The following is a 23,646-nucleotide window of genomic DNA, read 5'->3' as shown; positions in this document are numbered from 1 at the left end:
CAGCTGAGAACAAGACTCACTGGCCAGCTGAGAAGACGACCCTGCCCGCTAGGACAATGGAGAGTCCAAGGGTATTGGAGCCCTTCCAGCCATCAGAGCCCCACACCTGGGAAGACTACGTCGAACGCTTCGAGTTCTTTGCAGTGGCTCAAGGGATCACCGATGCCAGCAAAAGAAGGGCCACATTCCTGAGCTACTGTGGGCCCGAGACCTTCAAGCTGGCCAAGGCATTACTTGCTCCAGCGAAGCTGAGTGAGACATCTCTCAAAGATATTCTTGCCTGCCTAACAAGCCACTTGGCGCCTACTGAGACCAAGATGGCCCGGCGGATGGAGTTCCATAAGAGGCAGCAGCATGCTGGGGAGTCTGTATCCACATTTCTGGCTGAACTCCGGAAGCTCGCTCAGCACTGCGGCTTCCAAAATCTGGAAGAGACTCTCCTGGATCGGTTTATTGGTGGTCTGAGCAGCAAGAAAGCCAGAAGACGCATCGTGGCTAAAGAAGAGGTTACCCTTGCTTCAGCCTTGAAAGAGGCCACCGCCACGGAGAATTATGAAAGAGAGGAGCTTGATGCCAGTCGCAAGGCCACTAAGCCACAGATAGAAGTTGCGCATGCCATGGACGAGCTAGAGGCTACTCCGAGCCAGAGCCCAGTCCGTGGGGTCGAGTCGGTGCGTCAGGCCTGCACAGTGCACAGAGATCACCGAGGCAGTTGCCCAGGTTGTGGCGGAAACCATGAAAGGAAGAGTTGTCGTTTCAGGGATGCTATCTGCCGGACGTGCGGAAAGACGGGTCACATCGCCAGGGTCTGTAGATCGGCGGCGTCGGGAGCGACAGGAGCACCTAGACTGGAGCATCGCAGACCGCCCACAGCAACTCGTTTTCTAAAGGACTGCCACTACGTAACGGAGATCAACGGGAGGGCCGTGCAGTTTCCAGCGCAAGGCAAGGCACACGTCAAGGTGAAGATTGAGGGTCAGCAGTGCGACATGGAGGTGGACTCCGGATCCGCATTCACCATCGTGTCGGACCAGACCGCGAAGACATTCTTCCCCAGGGGTAAGTTGCCCCCTCTGGAGCCCTTTCCGGCAACCTTGCAGTCGTACTCAGCAGGCCGCATCCATGTTATGGGAATGTGTGCCGTGAGAGTACAGTTCCGGGACAAACAGGCTGTACTCAAACTGGTGATTGCGAAGGGCAGTCGCCCCAGTCTCCTGGGCACTGACTGGTTCCCTGCCCTGGGACTGAGTATCTCAGGGCTTAATTCAATCCAAACCTGCCCTGAGATGAGTGAGGTATTATGCAAGGAATTTGCTGGTCTCTTTAATGGAAAACTGGGTTGTTATAAAGGGCCCCCAGTTGACTTCGAGTTGGACCCCGGGGTGGCTCCAATCCGACTCAAACCAAGGCGAGTGCCATTTGCACTGCAACCCAAGATCAAGGCAGAGCTGGATAAATTGGTCAAGCAGGGAGTTCTCTCACCCGTGGACTCTGCTAAGTGGGAGACTCCAATCGTCACACCCCTTAAAGCAAATGGGGAAGTCAGGATATGTGCAGATTACAAATGTACTATCAATAAGGCACTCAGGGGAAACTCATACCCCATTCCAGTCGTATCACATCTGTTGGCTAAACTGGCTGGGGGCAAGGTGTTCGCCAAAATTGACCTGGCACAAGCTTACCAACAGCTGCCAGTAACCCCACAATCAGCGGAAGCACAGACTATTGTCACACATAAAGGGGCGTTCAGAGTTAACAGATTACAGTTCGGAGTTTGTGTGGCCCCAGGGATTTTTCAAGGGCTCATGGAACGCCTGTTAAGAGGTCTGCCGGGGGTCTTGCCATTTTTTGATGATGTTTTGATTGCTGGAAAAGACCCACAGGAACTGGTTGCGCGTGTCCGTGCAGTGTTGCTCAAGTTCAAGGAGGTGGGGTTGCAACTGAAAAAAGAAAAATGCAGTTTTGGGGTGCCAACTGTGGATTTCTTGGGGTTTAAAATTGATGCATCAGGCATCCACCCCACAGATGCTAAGATTAAGGCCATCATCGAGGCACCACGACCACAGAACAAGACGGAGTTGCAGTCATTCCTGGGACTTATTAACTTTTATCATTCGTTCTTACCCCAGAAAGCTTCGGTAGCTGAACCATTACATAGACTATTGCAGAAAAAGAATGTGTGGCGATGGGGGCGGGAGCAGCAGAAGGCTTTTGACTCCTTGCGAGGAATGCTGAGTAGCAGGAGCGTCCTTGCTCATTATGATGAGTCAAAGCCGCTGGTCCTGGCATGTGATGCCTCTCAATACGGTCTGGGGGCTGTGCTGAGTCATAGGGAACCGGATGGGTCGGAAAAGCCCATCTCTTTCTATTCCCGTACGTTGTCGCCCACAGAGCGCAACTATGCTCAAATTGATAAAGAGGCACTGGCTATTGTGTCCGGAATCAAAAGGTTCTATGATTATTTGTACGGTCGCCATTTCTCCATTGAAACGGACCACAAACCACTGTTAGGGTTGTTCAACCCAAACAAACAAACGCCACAAATTCTCTCCCCCAGAATGTTGCGTTGGTCAATATTCCTGAATGGGTTCCAGTACACCTTGACCCATGTGCCGGGAAAACAGTTGTGCCATGCTGATGCGCTGAGTCGATTGCCCCTTCCTGGCGGGAGCAATGAGGATCCTGCTCCGGCGGAGCACATTATGATGCTAGAAACACTTCCGGGGGCTCCTGTAACAGCTACGGATATAGCTGAGAAAACTAGGAAAGATGCTGTTCTCTCCCGTGTGCTCACTTGGGTGGGGAGGGGGTGGCCAGGTGGTCCGCATGAAGAAAAATTCAGGCCTTATGCGACAAGGCAGCACGAATTGTCCATGCATAAGGGTTGTCTCCTATGGGGAGATAGGGTGATAATCCCAGCACCACTGAGAAACAGGGTTCTTGAGACGCTTCACATGGGACACCCGGGAATGGTCAGGATGAAGTCGCTAGCCCGATGTTATGTGTGGTGGCCTGGAATGGACCAGAACATAGAACAATGGGTACGAACATGCAAGGCATGCCAAGAGGTGCGGCCAGAAGTGGCCAGAGCACCAGTCCACTGGTGGGAGCAGTCCAGGACTCCCTGGAGCCGGCTGCACATAGATTTTGCTGGGCCATTCCAAGGGAAGGTCTTTTTGGTTATCGTTGATGCATATTCCAAATGGTTAGAAGTGGCGATGGTCCCTAGCATGGCATCAGCTGCCGTAATCAAGGTGTTGAGGCAGCTGTTTGCTACCCACGGGTTACCTGAGACCATTGTATCAGATAATGGGGCAGCTTTTGTATCCCAAGAATTCAGGGCATTCTTGGCTGATAACTTTATAAGAGGGGTCACATCCGCGCCCTTTCACCCATCCTCCAATGGGCAGGCTGAGCGCATGGTAAGAACAGCCAAAGAATCCATTGCGCGCTTAATGGAGGGTAACTGGTCGGCTCGCATTGCGCGAATGTTATTTTTGCAGCATGCGACGCCGTGTACTGCGACGGGCAAGTCGCCAGCCGAGCTGCTCTTAGGTAGAAGACTGGTAACGGTGCTGGATTATGTCCACCCAGATAAAATGCCAAACCGTAATTCAAGAGCAACCCCCCAGGCTGAGACTGACACAACAAGGTATCTCGCCCCTGAAGATCTGGTCTGGGTGAGGAACTATTCACGAGGTCCGCGGTGGGTGGCCGGTGTGATCACCCGGGCTAGTGGACCTGTGTCCTATTATGTGACCTTGGAAAATGGGCAAGTTTGGAAGAGACATATAGATCAGCTGAGGCGCCGGGCGCTCAGCAGGGAGGAGTCAGATAATTCATCCCTGGCTAATGACGCACAGCTGCAAGACCAGAGTGAAAATGGTCCAGAGGTACAGTCACCAGGGGCTTCAGCAAATGAACCAGGGTCTGCTAGTCCTCATGATGACGAGGTACAGGTCGGGGACCCTGAGATGTCTGGGACTCCATCTGTTCCTGATGAAACCCCTATAGCAGCCCCTCCACCACAGGTAACACCCAATCCAGAACCTGCAACACCTGTTGTCAGGAGATCAGGTAGAAGTTGTAGGACCCCACAGTACCTGAGGGATTACGTCTGCTGTGCTCACTAGGGGGGGAGGGGTGTTGTGTATTGAGTCAAAGGATTTTATATCTGTATTATTATTGTCTGTATTTGCATTAGGATAAAGTAACTGCCTTTTGGTTCCAGAGGGTACAGCTACTATTGGTTCATTTAAGCTGCTGTATTTGGATCCTCTGTCTTATTGGTTTCCTCCAAAAGGCAGCACTGTGATTGCTTGATATTGTTCCCTCCAAAATGTATCCCTTCCTAGCTAGTCCCCTGTCCCTATAAATGTAGCTTTCCTCTCCTCAGTCTTCAGTCTTGTTCACTTTAATAAAGAGCTGTTACTAGAGAACTGTCTCCAGCATGTTTTGTCAAGAGAGCTGAAATCACAAACCCCACGTCACAACAGTACTGATCAAGACTTACCTTTCAGTGGAGGTATATAGAGGAAGACTTCATCGCATTTTCAGCCATGACTGAAGACCAAACTAGACTTAGAATAATAGACTGTAGAGTTAGAAGGGACATGAAGCATGGTTCTCATTGTTTGGCCTCGTACAGGTTTGTTTGTTTTGTTTAGAAAGCAGCAACAACAAATGATAGGTGTGGTGGGGAAACATTATGTTTAAATAAATTTATTAACATTTCTATCAAAATACCAACAAAAAAAGAGGAAGTAATAACTTTTAGCACAAATGAGGGAAATTGGGTAAGCACATATCTCTGAAAGTTAGCAGCAAAATGCAGAAGCCAAAGATGAAAAACAAAACAAATAGATAGGAGTAATGGCCATGCCTCAAATCTTCAAATGCACAGAGGTGGAAAGAAAGAAAGAAAAGATTCATTCAAGCATAGCAAAACCCATCATTCTCTGAAATAATGATGTGATAATTTTGAATGAAAATGCCAAAATAAATCTCACAGCAAGTTCAGTGCAAATCAAAACTAGATGTTAACATTTTAATAAAGGTTGTGATGTATTTATGATAACTTTGAAAAATAAATTTCGTGTCAAACTTGCAAGGGGACAAAGATAAACTGTTGCAAGGGGAACCATAAAGTAATACAAGAAAGACTCCTTGCCAGAGCAACAAGAGGGCAGATTTTTATTCTTCTCTCATCTCTGCCCTACCTACCTGTCTCTCAGGTACTGGCGCTTTGTTTCTTCTTTGTCCTGCATTCTGCTCATATGTCATTGTTCCTCATCATGTAATCTATTAAGAACACAAGACATGAGGACAAAATAAGAGCCACGCTGGATCAGGCCAGTGGCCCGACTAGTCCAGCATCCTGTTCTCACCAGATACCTATAGGAAGCCCACATGCAGGACTTGAATGCAATGGCACTCGCCCAGGGTGCCGACTTGAATAAAGTATTGGGGGTCCCAGTAAGCTCTGCCTTGCATAATCAATCACAATATGTGGCACATGCACACCATTTAAATGGCACTTCCCTTCAACTTTTGGGGCCCCTGGCCCCCTCAAATATTTTATGGGGGGGGGGGCAAAGGGACCTTGGTCACTAGGAGTTGGCTCCTGTGGCACTTGCTCCACTTCTGATTCCCAGAAACTTGTATTCGGGGCATTTATAGATCACTTCAGACTGGCACTTCACATGTAGTATTTCAGTGTTCCTTAAAACAATCCTATAAGAAACTATTATCGCCTATATTGTAAATGGAATAATTTTGCAGTGAGAAGATGACTTGTGAATTTTTTGATTTTATTTTTTAAAAACATTTTTTCATTAGGCAACATCAGTATCCTCTTTATCCTGGCCTTTTTTGGAATTATGTTCTAGTGGGAAATATTAATTTTTTTAAAGAAATATGGGAAGTAGAGAGGTTATCTTCTTCAAAATCAAGAATGACATGCATGCCTCTAAATTATGTGGATCCCTTCCTCTGACTGTTCATAATAACGATTTCTGTTATTATATGAAACAACTCATATTCTGCTTGTTAAGGATTCTTTGGTTGTCTTCCCAGCCTTCTTGCAGCTGATTGTTAGATTGTTCTTACACTTGGAAATGTATCTTAGCACAAAATAATTTTCTGGTGATAGCAGGAATCAGATAACTGGATATTTTCCAAAGGTTATGCAGAAGTTGTGATTAAAATTTCAGTAGCTGAAATTGCTTTGCTTAGATTTTTCATAAATACATATAAACCCATTTCCCTCTTTCATTTCTCCCTCCATTTTTTTGCCCACCATTGGGAATATACATTTACATACACACACTTTTCAGAAATATCTAGTCATTCTAGAACATACTGAGATTAGATTAAATAGTAATATTTAAATATGCATGGGTCAAGGGATATTTTGATAACGTGCATTTATCTAAATGGCATTGTGACACCCCAAACGATTGACTAATCACATTTTCAGCAGCTAATCTAGGCTGCAGTAGTCCAAAGGCTGTACTGCAGAGGATAATACCCATTTCTGTCAAGTTTACATCTATGGAAATTGACTGTAATAATTCTTGTCAATTTTTACTTCTAAGCCCCCCCCCCCGAATCACAGTATTTTCCCTGATGAGAAAAGGCAAACCTGGTGAAATTGTCTCTTCTATGCAACCCTTAAAGGTGCAGCAATATTCCTTTCAAGCCTTCAGTAAAAAATATAATTGTTAAATTTAAGCATAGCCTCCAGATTGTGAAAAATATAGAATGGATACCCTGAAAGTTGTATGTGTGAAGTCTCACACAGAGAACATCAAGGCTGTTTCAGCATGTTTCTCATTCCATTCCCAGTCTTTTGCCTCGAGTTTTGGATGATGGAGGAGGAGTGTTCCCTCGGCTATGGAAGCTATCCTTGGAGGATGCCAGGATAATTTGATATCTGGCACCCAGTAAGGAGGGAAAAGGTCACAGGGAATGCCATCACCAAGCCAAGCTGCTGGAGAAACCCTGCCCTGCCTGCCAGAGTACTGTCTTAGCAAGACTGCCTTTGAAGCTGTGTTTATCAAGCCAACCAAAATGACAGCAATCTTTGGGATACGGGGATATGAAGAAGATATTAGGCATTGAGAGCAGGGTGAAGAGAGATATAGAGAGGTTGCTGTCACCTGGGCTGGGGATCTACTGGCTGTTATTACCTGCTGGGTTCTAACTGTACAACCCTGTACAACCCTGAATGGAGAGCCAGTGTGGTGTAGTGGTTAAGAGCGGTAGACTCGTAATCTGGTGAACCGGGTTCGCGTCTCCGCTCCTCCACATGCAGCTGCTGGGTGACCTTGGGCTAGTCACACTTCTCTGAAGTCTCTCAGCCCCACTCACCTCACAGAGTGTTTGTCGTGGGGGAGGAAGGGAAAGGAGAATGTTAGCGGCTTTGAGACTCCTTCTTCTTCCTGAATAGTGGGAAGAACCACTTTGGTCAATCATGTGATTTGTTTTTTCCCTTTGAAGAATTTCAGCTTTCACCCTAATCCTAAAATGGAAATCTGTTGGATGTTGGTGTTTTAGACTGCATAGAATTGCAGCCCAGTTCTTAAAAGAATACTGTATAAACTTTGAATTCCCAAGCTACGCCTGACTCATTCTAGCAATGGCTAGCCCAAAGCCTCAGGGAAGTTTATAGTCAAAGTGAGATGCTGTCATCCATTCCCTGTTGTGAGTCTGCACGATCTAGCAGTTAGAGGTAAATGATGTGGTTTTTTTGTGGGGTCTTGTTGAAATATCATACACATAAGGCATTGGCAAGATTTTTTTAAAAAAAATGCATCTAATTTACATGGAAAGGGTAAATCTGAATTTAATGAAGAAAACAATACAGACAGGCATTTTGATGACAATGATTTCATATGAATCCAGTAAAAAAAAAACCCACCCAACCTTGTATGCATGAGATGCACCAATCCTACAATAAGCATCTGTTGTTTCCCTGAACATGGATGAGATATGGGGAATGGTGGATTCAAACGGCAGCAGAGTCCCTGGCATAGCTGCCTGATCATTTCATTGCATGTCCAACTATCCAGTTAGCCATCAGTGAGCTGAATGGAGAAAAAAAATATTCTTGGCTCCACTATTTAAGGCTGACAAGTAATCCAGGCACATTATAAACAAACAAACAAACGAGCACTTTAGCACATCCTCAGCTGAAATGCAAATCCATTCAACCCACATCTGGGTACACACACAATAGGTTCCATGAATTAGCCCGCAGTCTGCCTTCTTTCCATTGAAATCCACTGTTTCTTTTCTCCCTCTTCTGTGTTATATCAAAACTATTGTTTCTGTTACTTGATGGTCTGGCAGTCATAAGGACCTTCAGCAGAAAAATGGCAGCGTTTGCCAAGGTCAGTAAATATGACTTCAGTGATCGGAAGATACTCCCTGGGTGCATGCACATTGCAGAAGGTTTACCTCCTTTTCAACATTTTGAAGTATTGAATATATGGCAAGATGGGAAAGGGTCCCAGGACATGTTCTGAAGGTATATGAGGCCGCCACTTTGATAAAGCTAAGTGGGCCTGGGTCTGGTAAGTGCCTCGATCGGTGGCCCTCTGGGAACCACATGGATCTCACCCTGGGTTCAGTGATGGAGGAAAGGCTATCAATGTCAGAAAATAAACGCATACATGAATATAGGTGAGGTGAAGTGTGGTTCCTCTTCATACACTTGCAGCCTGCATTGCACTAGGGAAGTATTTCAGCTCAATGGACCAAGGTGAAAGACCAGTAGATTTACCTCTGAATATAGTAAGTTTATTCTGGCTGGTAACCTGTTCCATTTTCATCTCTGCAGTGAGGCTTCATGACAGCATATCAGAGGAGGCACACCACTACCTGATATTTGACCTGTAAGTAATGGCAGGACATGAATCAATCTTCATATGCACGTTAAGTACTCTGTGAATCACTATCTCTCCACCATCTCAGGACACACACACACACAGTCTGAGAGCTACTCAGTCCAAAGTGGACTTTGATAATAGAGTTTCTCCACCCACCTACTGAAAGGTGAATGTGGTGTGATAGAGACATTTTTCCACATGCCTCATGCACACATTTTCTGTCTCTCTACCATCACGAGGCAAACAGATATTTTGGAATGAGTCAAAGCCCTGCAAAACCCATTTGACAAGAGACAAATAAATTGGTATGTAGGACATCACAGACTACAATGGCTCTGCCAAACAACCTTCAACTTCCTTAAAAGTTGTCTCCAGGTTAAGTTGGTGCCCTATCACAGTTGGATATCAGTGTTGGGTAGCTTGTGTCCAACCCTTTTAGAAAGCAGAGCAGCTAAGTGGCTTGAATTTCACAAAGCGTTTTGCAGCATCCAGCTTTAAGAGAATTAGCACTGCTCTTTATGCAGATCAGCCCTTCAAGCTTCTTAGAGCAACAATTAGCATATTGAATGTGAAGTCCCTGGAGGACCAGCTGCTATTTCACTGTTCTCCAAGTCCTTTAAGAGATCCTGCCTGGCGCTGTAGTTTTTCTTTGTTACTCCTTTGAGACAGAGGGGTCTGGCATCCGAGACAGCGCTGATACATTTCCTGTTCCAACCTGTTCCTTCTCAGGCTGCTCTTAATTTCTCCTTCCTATCCAGCAAGCAAAATCACAGTAGGAATGCTCCACTTAGAAATTCTAAGAAGGCTGGCAAGGAAGTAGTGAGGTTGGCAAGGTCACTTGAGAGGGGATTGCTGTTCTGCATGCTTAGCATAGGGCCCACACGAGGCAAGATATTAAGATAACAAAGGGGAAATGGTGATAGCCCACTTCATCATTTCCTCCAGAATTACAGTCCTACAGTTTGCAGAATGAGTCAAAAAATCTGATAGGGTGAATAGCACTGCTAGCTATGGTAGAACAATAGAATTATAGAACTGTAAAATTTCAAGGGACCACAAGGGTCATCTAATCCAACCCTCTGCAATGCAGAAATCTCAACTAAAGCACCCATGGCAGATGTCCATCCAACCTCTGCTTAAAACCCCCCAAGAAAGAAGAGCCCACCACTTTTCCAGGGAGTCCGTTCCACTGCCAAACATCTCTTACTATCACATTGCCACTAATACCCCAGTGTATGCAGAACTGCATTGCAAAATTCAGAGAAGTGTACATTTCAAAGGATGGTTTTTTGTTTTGTGTGTTACTTGGGAAAGTGCGGGTTTGGCACACTCTCCCCTTTAAATGTGAACTGCCTTGACTTTCTCCTCCATCCCTTTCAGCAGGAGGATGTCTGGAGTTGGGACTGATTCCTCTTTAATTTCTTCACAGGGTGACAGGCGGAGAACTGTTTGAGGACATCGTTGCTAGAGAATACTATAGTGAAGCAGATGCCAGGTGGGTATGGGGGAAAGAATAAAGTGCCAGGAAAAACTGTACAACACTTCATCTCTGAGGCTGGCAGGCAACAGGGCTGAGAACCTGCTGCTATCTCTGTCTCTGTCACCAATTAGTTTTGCCTTCTAATCTTTTTGTATTGCTATGCTATGCTTCCTGTCATGTAAGCAGGCAGTGTCCAATAACAATACAAAATACAGTGCATATTCAGAGTGTGTGTGTCCGTGTGTTTGTGTACATATATGCAGTATAGATACAATAAAATTAAAATCCAAAGGCAGCCAGTAGTCCAGATAAAAGTAAGATTCATAATGACAGACATCAAGGGCCAGCAAAGGTACATGAAAAAGTACTGGTGTGTGCCTTGTTTTGGGGTGGGAGTGGAGTCATTGCAGCTGCCCATACAGTCACAATATAGGCACAATCTGTGATACAGTGTGATTCTAGGTGAGGGACTGGGAACTGATGGCTCACGGGCTGCATCTGGCCCATGAAACCTCCTTAACCAGCCCTTCTTGGCCCTGCTCCCTCCTTCTTGATATGGGCAGCTGCAGTGGGAGCAGCTATACAAACAGACACTGCAACTGCCCTTTTCACTCTGATCTCAGGCAAATCTGCTCCCTTTTCAGCACTGGCAGCCTCTGTCTTTCCCTGGTCCTTTCCCAGTGCTTGGGAAATACAGTGGAAAGTGAAAAATGGCACTTGTTTTGATGCAGTGCCATCTAACCTCTGCACAAATGTATCAGGACAAATGCTCATCAAATAACCAGCATTGTAGGACAAATGCTCATCAAATAACCAGCATTGTAGGACAAATGCTCATCAAATAACCAGCTCTGCGAATAAATCAGGATGCATCCTCAACAAGCAGGTTGCCCTGAAATGCCCTTAATTGAAATTTTGCCAGCTTTTAATTTGGATAGTGACTCTTGGGCTGGGGTGGAGGGTGATTCTTTGGCTTTGTGGGACAATGAATTAATCTAGTAAGATGATGATTGCCATGCAAAGATGCTTACTTGAAAATAGGTCACACCAACTTCAACTAGACTTACTTCTGAGTAAGTACGCATAGACTTGCAACCTTAACACCACACACACGCTTACAAGCCCCTGGCATATTAGACTATCAGCTTGGTGTGCTTCTTAGCAAACAGCTTTTATTAAGTTTCCTGTATGCCCAGAACATTATAAACGATTGCTTTATTAGCATCTGCCAAAAATGTAAACAGAGCCATTTCGTTTTGCAGACAGCTGTTCTGGCACCTGGGCCTTCATTTTCTGTTTTCCACATGCCTGCAACATGATGTGTGTGTCTCATCAAGCTGTCGTAGTGAGACCTACCAAGATGATAAAAGTGATCATGAACTTGCCACCCCATCTACTGCCATAATTTCTGTGAGAAACCAATCCGGTGGTTTTTGCTCATTAGCTTTTGCAACATTGCATGCTCATAAAGCAACCAGCTTTTCTCTTTTTTTCCCTCTCACGGAAGAACCTCAATGCCTCCAATAATGCCCTACTGTAATAGAGTTTCAATGGCAATCAGATTACAATGGCTATTTCATTTCCTGTCCCGTTGGTAAGCCTGGCTCTGCAGAGAAAGGCACCGAGCCATTCTTCATGGCTGCTAGCAGGAAAGGGGAATGGGGAAATAGGAAATGGCAAAAAGATAGCAGTGCAGACAGGACACTGCTGGGAAACTTTGCCTCAAGCCATCTCCTAACCCCTTCCAAGGTAATGTGATTGTGTTTCCTCTCTCTAGTCACTGCATTCAACAGATCCTGGAAGCTGTCTTACATTGCCACCAGATGGGTGTGGTGCACCGGGATTTAAAGGTAAAATATTTATAAACTGTAAGACTAAAAGTGTATCCCTTCTGCAGCCCACTCCTACACCCAACATACCCAGGTTAACTTACTTTGATAGAAAGTAGATGATAGCATATCTTCGATAGAAATAGAATTGTTAAGTGGTTGAAGTCTGTAGATTTCATAGGTCCTAGTTTTCACAGACGTAGCAAACTTTTGGAGCTGTATGAACTTCTAATTACATTGGACTGAATGCTCCTCCTCTGAAAACAAATCCCTGTCTATAGAAAACTAGCATATCAGGGAGAAGGCTTGATTAAAATCCTTCTTGCTGATACCCTGCTTTCTGTAAGGAGGGACTTTTTTGGTACTATGAAGGAACATTCAATCATGTGAAACCTCCCCTCAGCCTGAAATGATACAGGTGGCCACCTCCAGTTTTAAATCTGCCTTCCTAATTAAGCCAGCTGTAAAATGTAAGTGTATCCAAGAATACTTCAAGCTATGGGTGCTCTAAGCCAAAGGTAGGGTTGGAAAGATCTGTCGGTTTTTGTTTTCTCCGTTTCTCATTTTCTCAATCTTAAATTCAGTTTCCCACATTTCTGCAGTTGCTCATGAGCCAAATGAGTACCACGTGGCATGGTCAGAATCTGGCCAAAAGATGCTAGCTGAGGCATATCACCATCCTAGTATTCCACCTCCCACTCCAAATAAGATTTTTTTTCTCATTTGGACATAAGCAGTAGTCAGAAGATTCAGTCTGTTTTGTGTCTCACTGGGGGAAAACCAACAGACTACAAGTAGCTTGTACCTGGGACTCAATAAGAAACCAGGGGGCGTTTTTTTGCTGTTTGCCTTGGGATTACTGAGCCAGCCAGCTGCTTCCTTGCTGGCGACTACTATTGTAAGCATGCAACTTGATGATAATTCTCTATAGTGGATGCACTAATAACATGGTTGCTGAATGTGATCTGGGAGTCAGGCAGCCGAGCAGAGAAGAAAACCTGATCCATGTTTCTTCAATCAGTGCTGTTGGCAATCCTAGGTCCTGAGGTGCAGCTGACAGCCCTGTTAGTACACTGTTGTCTGCCAAAACAGCCAGCCATATGAGCTACCTCTTCACTAATTAGGGAGTTGTTCTGTCTGTGGGCTGGCTTATTATGGGATGGGAGCTCACCATGCACGCAAAATTTTCACAGCATGCATGCCATGTTGTTGGCATCATATCCCGCCCACAGTTTAATCCTTTCCAGGGAAAATCCAGTAAGTTTTTAAAACCCATTTGTGACATGTGAACGTTGGACCATTCTAGGGGATGCAGCGCCCAGGAAAAACCACACCCTTTGGCTCTCCCCATTGCCTTCATCTCCCTTTTGCCTCTGCCACCTCCTTCACCACCTCCCTCCCTCCCTTGCTCTAGGAAGGGAGGAAGTGGAGAAGGTACCCAGCTGGGTGGAAGGTAGCTGGGCTGGCCAGGCATTCAAGCATGCTGACTGTGTGGCTGCCACCATCAAGTACAGGGCATCCAACATTCAGTACCTGGGGCAGTTGCCCCTAGAGACAGCCCTTCCTGAATGTCCTGTTTCCAAATCCTTGTCCGCACCTGCAATCACCACCATAAGTGATTCCTTTGCATGTTGCTTTAAGAAACACACGTTTCATTTCTGTTATTTCGCTGCTTCTTCTCCCTCCTCCAGAATACACGTCACCCTTTATATTTCTCCCACCTACTGAAGTGCTGCTTAACTCCCTGCTCGCACTCATTACCAAGAAAAATGGCCCACGCAGCCATGTGACAGGGCTCCCGCTAAGTGGCCAGGAGAGAACAGAAGCTGGTACATAAGAAGAAACTTGCTGGGTTAGACCAAAAGCATCCATAGCTCAACATCCTGTTTTCCACAGTGCTAAGCCCATAAATAGGACACAGGCCCCTCCTCTGGTTGTTCCCCACCAATTAGAGTTCAGACAGATACTACTGCTTCTGATCCTGGAATCAGCGTATATAGTGAGCATAACTAGTAGCCATTGGTGACAGTAGGCTTCTAGGGGGATTTTTTGCCCCATGTTGCATCACTTTATACTCACTTGGAACTGCAGTTGCTGTTTGGTCACCCATTCACTTGGTTTGGAGAGCTCTGAGCATTCAAGTTTTGTTTTAATTCACACTGAAGCACCCTGGGCTTGATGTTTAGTGCTTGAATGTACAAGTGAAAGTCCAGGAAGCAGTCTTGAGGGAAATAAATAATGTTGCATACCACGCCTTACCATGGTGAGGGGAGTGGGGTACATAGGTATCTGCATTTCTGCTGAGCGTGGGGCAGAGAGAGGAGGGCTGCACCATAGACTAAGGTTACAAGATTTTTTTGCAATGAATCCAGGGACACTTTTCAACTTCCTACTAAATAGATGGATTTTGTCAGGGGGCTGATTTGTAAATCCGGGAACTGTCCCCGGGAAATGGGGATGTCTGGTAACCTTACCACAGACATGCTTTCTAACCAGCATGGTTATAATTGAAAATGTGCAGGTGGTATTTTTTAAAGACTCAGAAATTAGAAGAGGGCTAAGCAGATTTGACAGGTACTTCAGAGTTGTGCTTCTGTATGTTTATCCTCTAACCGATTCCTCCCATAGCCGGAGAACCTCCTGCTGGCATCCAAACTGAAGGGAGCTGCTGTAAAACTGGCTGACTTTGGCCTTGCCATTGAAGTGGAAGGGGAGCAGCAGGCTTGGTTTGGTGAGTGGGGGAAAGTTGGGTGTCATGGGTGTAACGCTTCTGTGGTTCTAGTTACGCTCCTGTAACAAGGGACTCAACTGCTGTGAATATTTTAAGGATCTTAGGAACTTAAGCCAAGTATGGTGTACATGTCTGTTGTATAAGCTTTAGAAACCATAAACATGGTGATTATTCTGCTGCAGAGTATGTGTATGACAGTGGTTAGTACTTCAGGAAAAAAACCCAAATAACCACCAACCAAAACATATTCTCCTTTTTTTGAATATTTTAGAACTATCACTACACAGAGAGGTGGGGGTCATAGATGCTAGGAGTTGTAGTACAACAACATCTGTAGGACCACAAGTTAGCCACGCTTGCCTTAAGCATGGTTTGTGTTATTTTTCTTCTATGGACACTCTGGTTTGGATCACATCAAAGGTATACCTGATATGTGTTGCTTGCCATTAAAGATCCGGAAAGCTATATAATTGCACTATCCTGTAAATCTGCTAGGTGAGGTTTGATAATCTCTGTTGTAGATTGTTGTTGTTGTTTAGTCGTTTAGTCGTGTCCGACTCTTCGTGACCCCATGGACCAGAGCACGCCAGGCACTCCTGTCTTGCACTGCCTCCCGCAGTTTGGTCAAACTCATGTTCGTAGCTTCGAGAACACTGTCCAACCATCTTGTCCTCTGTCGTCCCCTTCTCCTAGTGCCCTCAATCTTTCCCAACATCAGGGTCTTTTCCAAGGATTCTTCTCTTCTCATGAGGTGGCCAAAGTATTGGAGCCTCAGCTTCACGATCTGTCCTTCCAGGGAGCACTCAGGGCTGATTTCCTTAAGAATGGATAGGTTTGATCTTCTTGCAGTCCATGGGACTCTCAAGAGTCTCCTCCAGCACCATAATTCAAAAGCATCAATTCTTCGGCGATCAGCCTTCTTTATGGTCCAACTCTCACTTCCATACATCACTACTGGGAAAACCATAGCTTTAACTATACGGACCTTTGTCGGCAAGGTGATGTCTCTGCTTTTTAAGATGCTGTCTAGGTTTGTCATTGCTTTTCTCCCAAGAAGCAGGCGTCTTTTAATTTCGTGACTGCTGTCACCATCTGCAGTGATCAAGGAGCCCAAGAAAGTAAAATCTCTCACTGCCTCCATTTCTTCCCCTTCTATTTGCCAGGAGGTGATGGGACCAGTGGCCATGATCTTGGTTTTTTTGATGTTGAGCTTCAGACCATATTTTGCGCTCTCCTCTTTCACCCTCATTAAAAGGTTCTTTAAATCCTCCTCGCTTTCTGCCATCAAGGTTGTGTCATCTGCATATCTGAGGTTGTTGATATTTCTTCCAGCAATCTTAATTCCGGCTTGGGATTCATCTAGTCCAGCCTTTCGCATGATGAATTCTGCATATAAGTTAAATAAGCAGGGAGACAATATACAACCTTGTCGTACTCCTTTCCCAATTTTGAACCAATCAGTTGTTCCATATCCAGTTCTAACTGTAGCTTCTTGTCCCACATAGAGATTTCTCAGGAGACAGATGAGGTGATCAGGCACTCCCATTTCTTTAAGAACTTGCCATAGTTTGCTGTGGTCGACACAGTCAAAGGCTTTTGCATAGTCAATGAAGCAGAAGTAGACGTTTTTCTGGAACTCTCTAGCTTTCTCCATAATCCAGCGCATGTTTGCTATTTGGTCTCTGGTTCCTCTGCCCTTTCGAAATCCAGCTTGCACTTCTGGGAGTTCTCGGTCCACATACTGCCTAAGCCTGCCTTGTAGAATTTTAAGCATAACCTTGCTAGCGTGTGAAATGAGCGCAATTGTGCGGTAGTTGCAGCATTCTTTGGCACTGCCCTTCTTTGGAATTGGGATGTAGACTGATCTTCTCCAATCCTCTGGCCATTGCTGAGTTTTCCAAACTTGCTGGCATATTGGGTGTAGCACCTTAACAGCATCATCTTTTAAAATTTTAAACAGTTCAGCTGGAATATCATCACTTCCACTGGCCTTGTTATTAGCAATGCTTTCTAAGGCCCATTTGACTTCACTCTCCAAGATGTCTGGCTCAAGGTCAGCAACCACACTACCTGAGGTGTACGAGACCTCCATATCTTTCTGGTATAATTCCTCTGTGTATTCTTGCCACCTCTTCTTGATGTCTTCTGCTTCTGTTAGGTCCTTACCACTTTTGTCCTTGATTATGGTAATCTTTGTACGAAATGTTCCTTTCATATCTCCAATTTTCTTGAACAGATCTCTGGTTTTCCCCCTTCTATTGTTTTCCTCTATTTCTTTGCATTGCTCATTTAAGAAGACCCTCTTGTCTCTCCTTGCTGTTTTTTGGAAATCTGCATTCAGTTTCCTGTATCTTTCCCTATCTCCCTTGCATTTTGCTTGCCTCCTCTCCTCCGCTATTTGTAAGGCCTCGTTGGACAGCCATTTTGCTTTCTTGCATTTCCTTTTCCTTGGGATGGTTTTCATTGCTGCCTCCTGTATAATGTTACGAGCCTCCATCCATAGTTCTTCAGGCACTCTGTCCACCAAATCTAAATCCTTAAACCTGTTCCTCACTTCCACTGTGTATTCATAAGGGATTTGATTCAGATTGTATCTTACTGGCCCAGTGGTTTTTCCTACTTTCTTCAGTTTAAGCTGGAATTTTGCTATAAGAAGCTGATGATCTGAGTTACAGTCAGCTCCAGGTCTTGTTTTTGCTGACTGTATAGAGCTTCTCCATCTTTGGCTGCAGAGAATATAATCAATCTGATTTCGATGCTGTCCATTTGGTGATATCCATGTGTAGAGTCGTCTCTTGTGTTGTTGGAATAGAGTGTTTGTGATGACCAGCTTGTTCTCTTGACAGAACTCTATTAGCCTTTGCCCTGCTTCATTTGTTGACTATGAGGGCCACTCCATTTCTGCTACAGGATTCTTGCCCACAGTAGTAGATATGATAGTCATCCGAACTGAATTCGCCCATTCCCTTCCATTTTAGTTCACTGATGCCCAGGATGTCGATATTTATTCTTGTCATCTCATTTTTGACCACATCCAGCTTACCTCCACTCATGGTTCTTACATTCCAGGTTCCTATGCAATATTTTTCTTTACAGCATCGGACTTTCCTTTCGCTTCCAGGCATATCCGCAACTGAGCGTCCTTTCGGCTTTGGCCCAGCCGCTTCATCAGCTCTGAATCTACTTGTACTTGTCCTCCGCTCTTCCTCAGTAGCATGTTGGACGCCTTCCGACCTGAGGGGCTCATCTTCCAGCGTCATAACTTTTATATGCCTGTTGTCTTTGTCCATGGAGTTTTCTTGGCAGGGATACTGGAGTGGCTTGCCAGTTCCTTCTCCAGGTGGATCACATTTAGTCAAAACTCTCCACTATGACCTGTCCATCTTGGGTGGCCCTGCATGGCATAGCTCATAGCTTCTCTGAGTTATTCAAGCCCCTTCGCCACGACAAGGCATTGATCCATGAAGGGGCTGTTGTAGATAGTCATGCACAATATGTAGAACAGAGAGGGGTTCAAAGTAGCACAGCTGCCTGTTCATGTATCATTCTATTTGTCAATAAAAATATAATGCATGGACCACATTCACAGAATTAGATAATAGAATATTAGAGTTGGAAGGGACCCAAGGATCCAACCCCCTGAAATGCAGGAATCTCAGCTAAAGCATCCATGACAGATGGCCATCCAACCTCTACTTAAAAACCTCCAATGAAGTATATAAATGAGCTTCCTACATCTGCACATTTGTTCTTCTCTTCACACAAATGGGCAAACTAGCCATGAAGCCACAGCTAACTTTAGCTTCCCTGTGACCTAGTTGACATGTGATGCTAATACTATGTCTTAGTATTATGTGTGAACCTTGCCCAATGTCTTAGCCATGGTTTGTTTACTACCAACAAACCATGATCTGAAGCCATGATTTGTCATTGACTTACAAAACTTTAACTATGGCTTGGCATTGTGTGTAAACCCAACACCTTTCCTTAACTATGGTTTGTTTGTCTGCCCCACCCAGGGCACTCACCAAAATACAAAGGCATGGTGTGAGAGCTTGGGAGAAGCAAGTCATGGTTTGTTTGATTTGTCCGTGGGACAACTTGTGCTTAACTTGTAGTTTTTTTTTTAAACAAAGCACAGTTTAAATAAACCATGGCTTAGCATTCTGTGCAAATATGGCATTAGAACCATGAAGCTGTGATTAATGGTTCCCATGAAATAATAATAATAATAATTTATTATTTATACCCCGCCCATCTGGCTGGGTCTCCCCAGCCACTCTGGGCGGCTTCCAACAGAAATATTAAAATACAGTAATTTCTTAAAGAAAGCCAACTTAATCTGGTAGCCACCTTTAAACCTTGCTTCATATACTGACTTACTTAGAAGACATTTGTGTTGTAAAGGGAAGCTATGGTTAACTGCAGCTTCCCAGCTTCTTTCCTTGTACAGCAGGCGTGAAGGGGCTGCATGGAAGTGAATGAGGCTTGTTCATATCTCAGCTTATTAAGCTTCAATTTGATAATCAAAATATGGAACACGATTGCTGCACTTCTAAATGGGATAATGCACCATAATTAATGCAGTGTAAATACATATTAGATAGGAACATGATAACCTGCAGCCGTGTTACAAATATCTGAGGGGGACTCCTGTGGGATCCACTATACACTCCATCTTCCCGGAACACCTGCCTCCCAGAAAGGAGCAAAATGTTTTGCTAAAAGCAACAGGCACCAGCCTATCTGTGCCTGAGTATGGGTGCAATCAGTGAAGTACACTCGGACCAGGAAGCCTTCATTAATTGCAACTGCAGAATCCAGGCATATCAATTACAGTACAATTTTATTACTAATTAGGCGTGGGAGCACATTTGATGTGGTTGATGCATTTGATTATAATCTTGGCCAATGGTAACTAAGAATTTAAGAACCTCTAGGCTAGGAGGAGGAGAAGGAAGGGTCTGAGAGTTATGGTGATGTGGCATTCAAAGTCCCAGTTTTTTCTGGCTTAGGTTAAGGAATTCCTTGCCACGTGTGCGAGATCAAGGTGTGGGGAAGAACAAATGCCAATCATGTTTTCCATGGATTGACGTTTGTTCCGATTCAGCGGTAAACAAAAGACCCATGTTTCCATATATCTGGTCCCTTTGGAACTCCTATATGGCTGACTGGCAGGCTTGGTAAAAAATATTGAGAAATGTTCTAGCCACCTTAGTTCCATAAATAAATAAGCTTTTGGAAACTAAAGGCTGAGAAAGCAAACCCCCAAAACGGCAATCTGTCATGCTTTGTAAGAGGCTGAGTAAATATATTACTGAAAGAAACGGAACACACCAACCATTTGTCGTTTGTTGCCGTTTGTGTGAAAGGTGTGATGATTTTGTGTAGCTGAAATATACAAATATACAAAGCATTTTTAGATCCAGTTGCTCCAATACAGTCTTCAGTTCTAAAAATGCCACCCACCCTGATTTTGACTACGCAGAGTCCCCTGACTTAACTGAGTTATGATGGCCAATATGTTTAGCTAAACTATATTAGTTCTTCTCCCCTGAGGTTTCTTTTACTGAGTTAGTGAAGATACAGTATCTTCAATTTGTTTAGCCATTTAATTGCATTTTCTAAAAAGTCTACTTGGGTACTAGATGTGGTTTAATGAACTCATGATAACTTGCAGCTATAAATGTAGCTTACTAAGGTCATCATAACTTACATTGCTATTTTATCTTTGAGCTGTAGACATAGGCTGTTAAGGGAATCCATTTATAATTTCTCAAACCACAAATACATTTTGGCGGATGCAGTTTGTTAGGGGAGGGGGCATAACTCAGTAGCACAGCACAAACCTTTGCATGCAGAAAGTCCCAAAAGGATCTCAGTAACAAGGCTAGAAGAGATCCTTCTGTTAGCTCAGAAAATGCTGTCCTAGATGGTGCAGCAGCCTATTTTCTGAGGGGCAAACTAGGGCTGCGTAGACACTAGGGGAAAACAAACAGGTCCATTTTGATTTCTCATTTTACAGTGTTAAATTCAATGCTCCACTTTTCTACATCAGTTTACGATTATTATTATTATTATTTAATCCTCACAAAAATTCAACGACCTGTTAGTATGGCTTCTACTATACACCTTTTTATATGGGGCAGGCTTAACTTAGTGCAGTGAGTGGTTCCGCTCCTTAGCAAGCAACCTAATATTCCGTCTTGAAGGTAGGATCTCTCCCATCTGTTCATACCTCCCTTGGTACCTCCAGGAGCTAGGTGATGGAGGGAGTGTCTCTGCCCCCTCTGGAGAGGCAGGGGTAGATCCAACATAGTGAAAGGCATTGCGGAGGTGTCAGAGATAGCTGTGAAGCTGGCCATTGAGTTCTTATGGGGCTGGTTTGGGGGCTCCTCCCCTTTGGACCCAGGTGGCGCTGTGGTTAAACCACAGAGCCTAGGGCTTGCTGATCAGAAGGTCAGCGGTTCGATCCCTGCGACAGGGTGAGCTCCCGTTGCTTGGTCCCAGCTCCTGCCAACCTAGCAGTTCTAAAGCACGTCAAAATGCAAGTAGATAAATAGGAACCGCTACAGTGGGAAGTTAAACAGCGTTTCCATGTGCTGCTCTGGTTTGCCAGAAGCGGCTTTGTCATGCTGGCCACATGACCTGGAAGCTATACACCGGCTCCCTCGGCCAATAATGCGAGATGAGCGCGCAACCCCAGAGTCGGTCACGACTGGACCTAATGGTCAGGGGTCCCTTTACCTTTACCTTTACCCCTTTGGACTATTTTCTAAAGATTATTATTATAATTATTATTTATTGAATTTATATACCGCCCTATACCCAGGAGTCTCAGGGCAGTTCACAGAATAAAATCAAGACATATAACCACAAAATACCTAATGAAAATAAAAACAACAACCCAATACCACCCCCCAAAAGAAAACACATTTTAAAAGGACATAGGACAGGGGTCAGCAAACTTTTTCAGCGGGGGGCATTTTCCACTGTCCCTCAGACCTTCTGGGGAGCCAGACTACATTTTGAAAAACAAACAAATGAATTCCTATGCCCCACAAATAACCCAGAGATGCATTTTAAATACAAGCACACAAGCACACATTCTACTCATGTAAAAACACGCTGATTCCCGGACTATCCGCGGGCTGGATTTAGAAGGCGATTGGGCCAGATCCGGCCCCCCCCCCCGGGCCTTAGTTTGCCTAACCATGGCATAGAATGTAAATCGGATCAACCAAATGCCTGGTTAAAGAGGAACGTTTTTTCCTGGTGTATAATGAAGGCACTAGCCGAACCTCCCTGGGGAGAGCATTCCATAGATGAGGAGCCATGGCAGAAAAAGCCCATTCTCATGTTGCCACCCTCCGAACCTCTCAAGGAGGGGGCACACGAAGGAAGGCCTCAGAAGATGATCTCAGGGTCTGGGTAGGTTCATATGGAAAGAGGCGGTCCTGAGCCGTTTAAGGCTTTATAGGTCAAAACCAGCACTTTGAATTGAGCCCGGAATCCAATATCAGGTTACCACAAGACTACCTACACTTTTCTCTTGTGGATGGGCAGTGAGGTTGTGGCAATAGTTCTACAAGCACAGGAAGGCTTGAATCAGAGATGTTAGGAGTGATTTTCAGCAAAGGTGCTCCAGGATAGCATGTATGTATGTATGTATGTATGTATGTATGTATGTATGTATGTATGTATTTGGTGGGAATATTAAAGAGCAATTCTCTTTTCCCATTTGACTGATAGCTGCCTTGTGCTTTTTGCTGCAGACTCTGCTGGACCCCATGATGTGTAACTAGCTGCATATTGTAACTCTTTGCCTTACTAGGTTTTGCAGGTACTCCAGGCTACCTTTCGCCCGAGGTGCTCCGAAAGGACCCCTATGGCAAAGCTGTGGACTTGTGGGCATGTGGTAAGTGAGGTTATGTTTCAAAAGTGGCTAAACAGCAAAATAAAAGTTTTGAGAAATGATATGGATGCTGCTGTGATTCTCTCACCTTCTTTCGTACTGTGTGCAGTTTAGCTTGTTCACAGGGCTTGGTTACCTCTGAGATATGTCAGTGCTGCTGTGTGAACTAGTGTCAGTGGACTGATAAGCTCTACAGGAAACAGAATTCTAGTAGCACATCATGAAAGAGGATGTGAGCAGTCATTGTCATCCTCTGCCATGGGTCAAATGGAAAGCCAGAATTCTTTACCCCCATGCAAGATGTGAGGCAGTGTAGTGCAATGGCTACAGTGCTGTGTGACCTTAGAGCAGTCACCGTCTCTCCACACAGCCTAGCTCACAGGATTGTTGTGATGATAAAATAAGGGAAGCTTTTCGAAGGGAAATATTTTATGCTCCGTTTTTGAATGCAGTTGTAAAAGCACTGGCATGGCTACCTCCCCACTTCAGCGCTCCCTCTAATGGGTTGTTGTCCTTAAAGCTCTTAGTAAAAATAGCAAAGTTGTTCTGGTCAATATGACAAACTCATGTATGAATCTGTGACTCCACAACCATGTGTACTAGAGGAAACCATATAAAAACTGTTTTGTAAGTGATGGACTGAAAATCTTACAACCAAAACCTTACTCCTATGACCTGTGGGAGGAATGGCTAAGAGCTAGCTGAATGAGCTTTTAGCATCCAGGAAGCATTATGCTATAAGGTTTATGGATTTATGGGATTAGCATTCACCAGAGAGTAACTTCTACAAGAGCAATTTG

At 44.7% G+C, this 23,646-nt stretch overlaps 1 protein-coding gene across 2 annotated transcripts in view; it reads left to right on the top strand.

Annotated features, from left to right (window-relative positions):
• CAMK2A (calcium/calmodulin dependent protein kinase II alpha) overlaps window positions 1–23,646 on the top strand; it is a 119,207-nt gene that overhangs the window by 66,883 nt on the left and 28,678 nt on the right. For both annotated transcript variants that reach the window (XM_088663162.1, XM_088663163.1), the window contains exons 4-8: window positions 8,843–8,897; window positions 10,321–10,386; window positions 12,149–12,221; window positions 14,829–14,931; window positions 22,766–22,849. In XM_088663162.1, the coding sequence (XP_088519288.1) occupies window positions 8,843–8,897; window positions 10,321–10,386; window positions 12,149–12,221; window positions 14,829–14,931; window positions 22,766–22,849 (381 nt within the window). The remainder of the gene's footprint in view (window positions 1–8,842; window positions 8,898–10,320; window positions 10,387–12,148; window positions 12,222–14,828; window positions 14,932–22,765; window positions 22,850–23,646) is intronic.

Source organism: Zootoca vivipara, chromosome 2 (genome assembly GCF_965207765.1).
Source record: "Zootoca vivipara chromosome 2, rZooViv2.hap1.1, whole genome shotgun sequence".
Classification (NCBI taxonomy): Eukaryota; Metazoa; Chordata; class Lepidosauria; order Squamata; family Lacertidae; genus Zootoca; species Zootoca vivipara.
The sequence above is the reverse complement of the archived record's forward strand: the minus strand, read 5'-3'. Positions and strand labels throughout refer to the sequence as shown.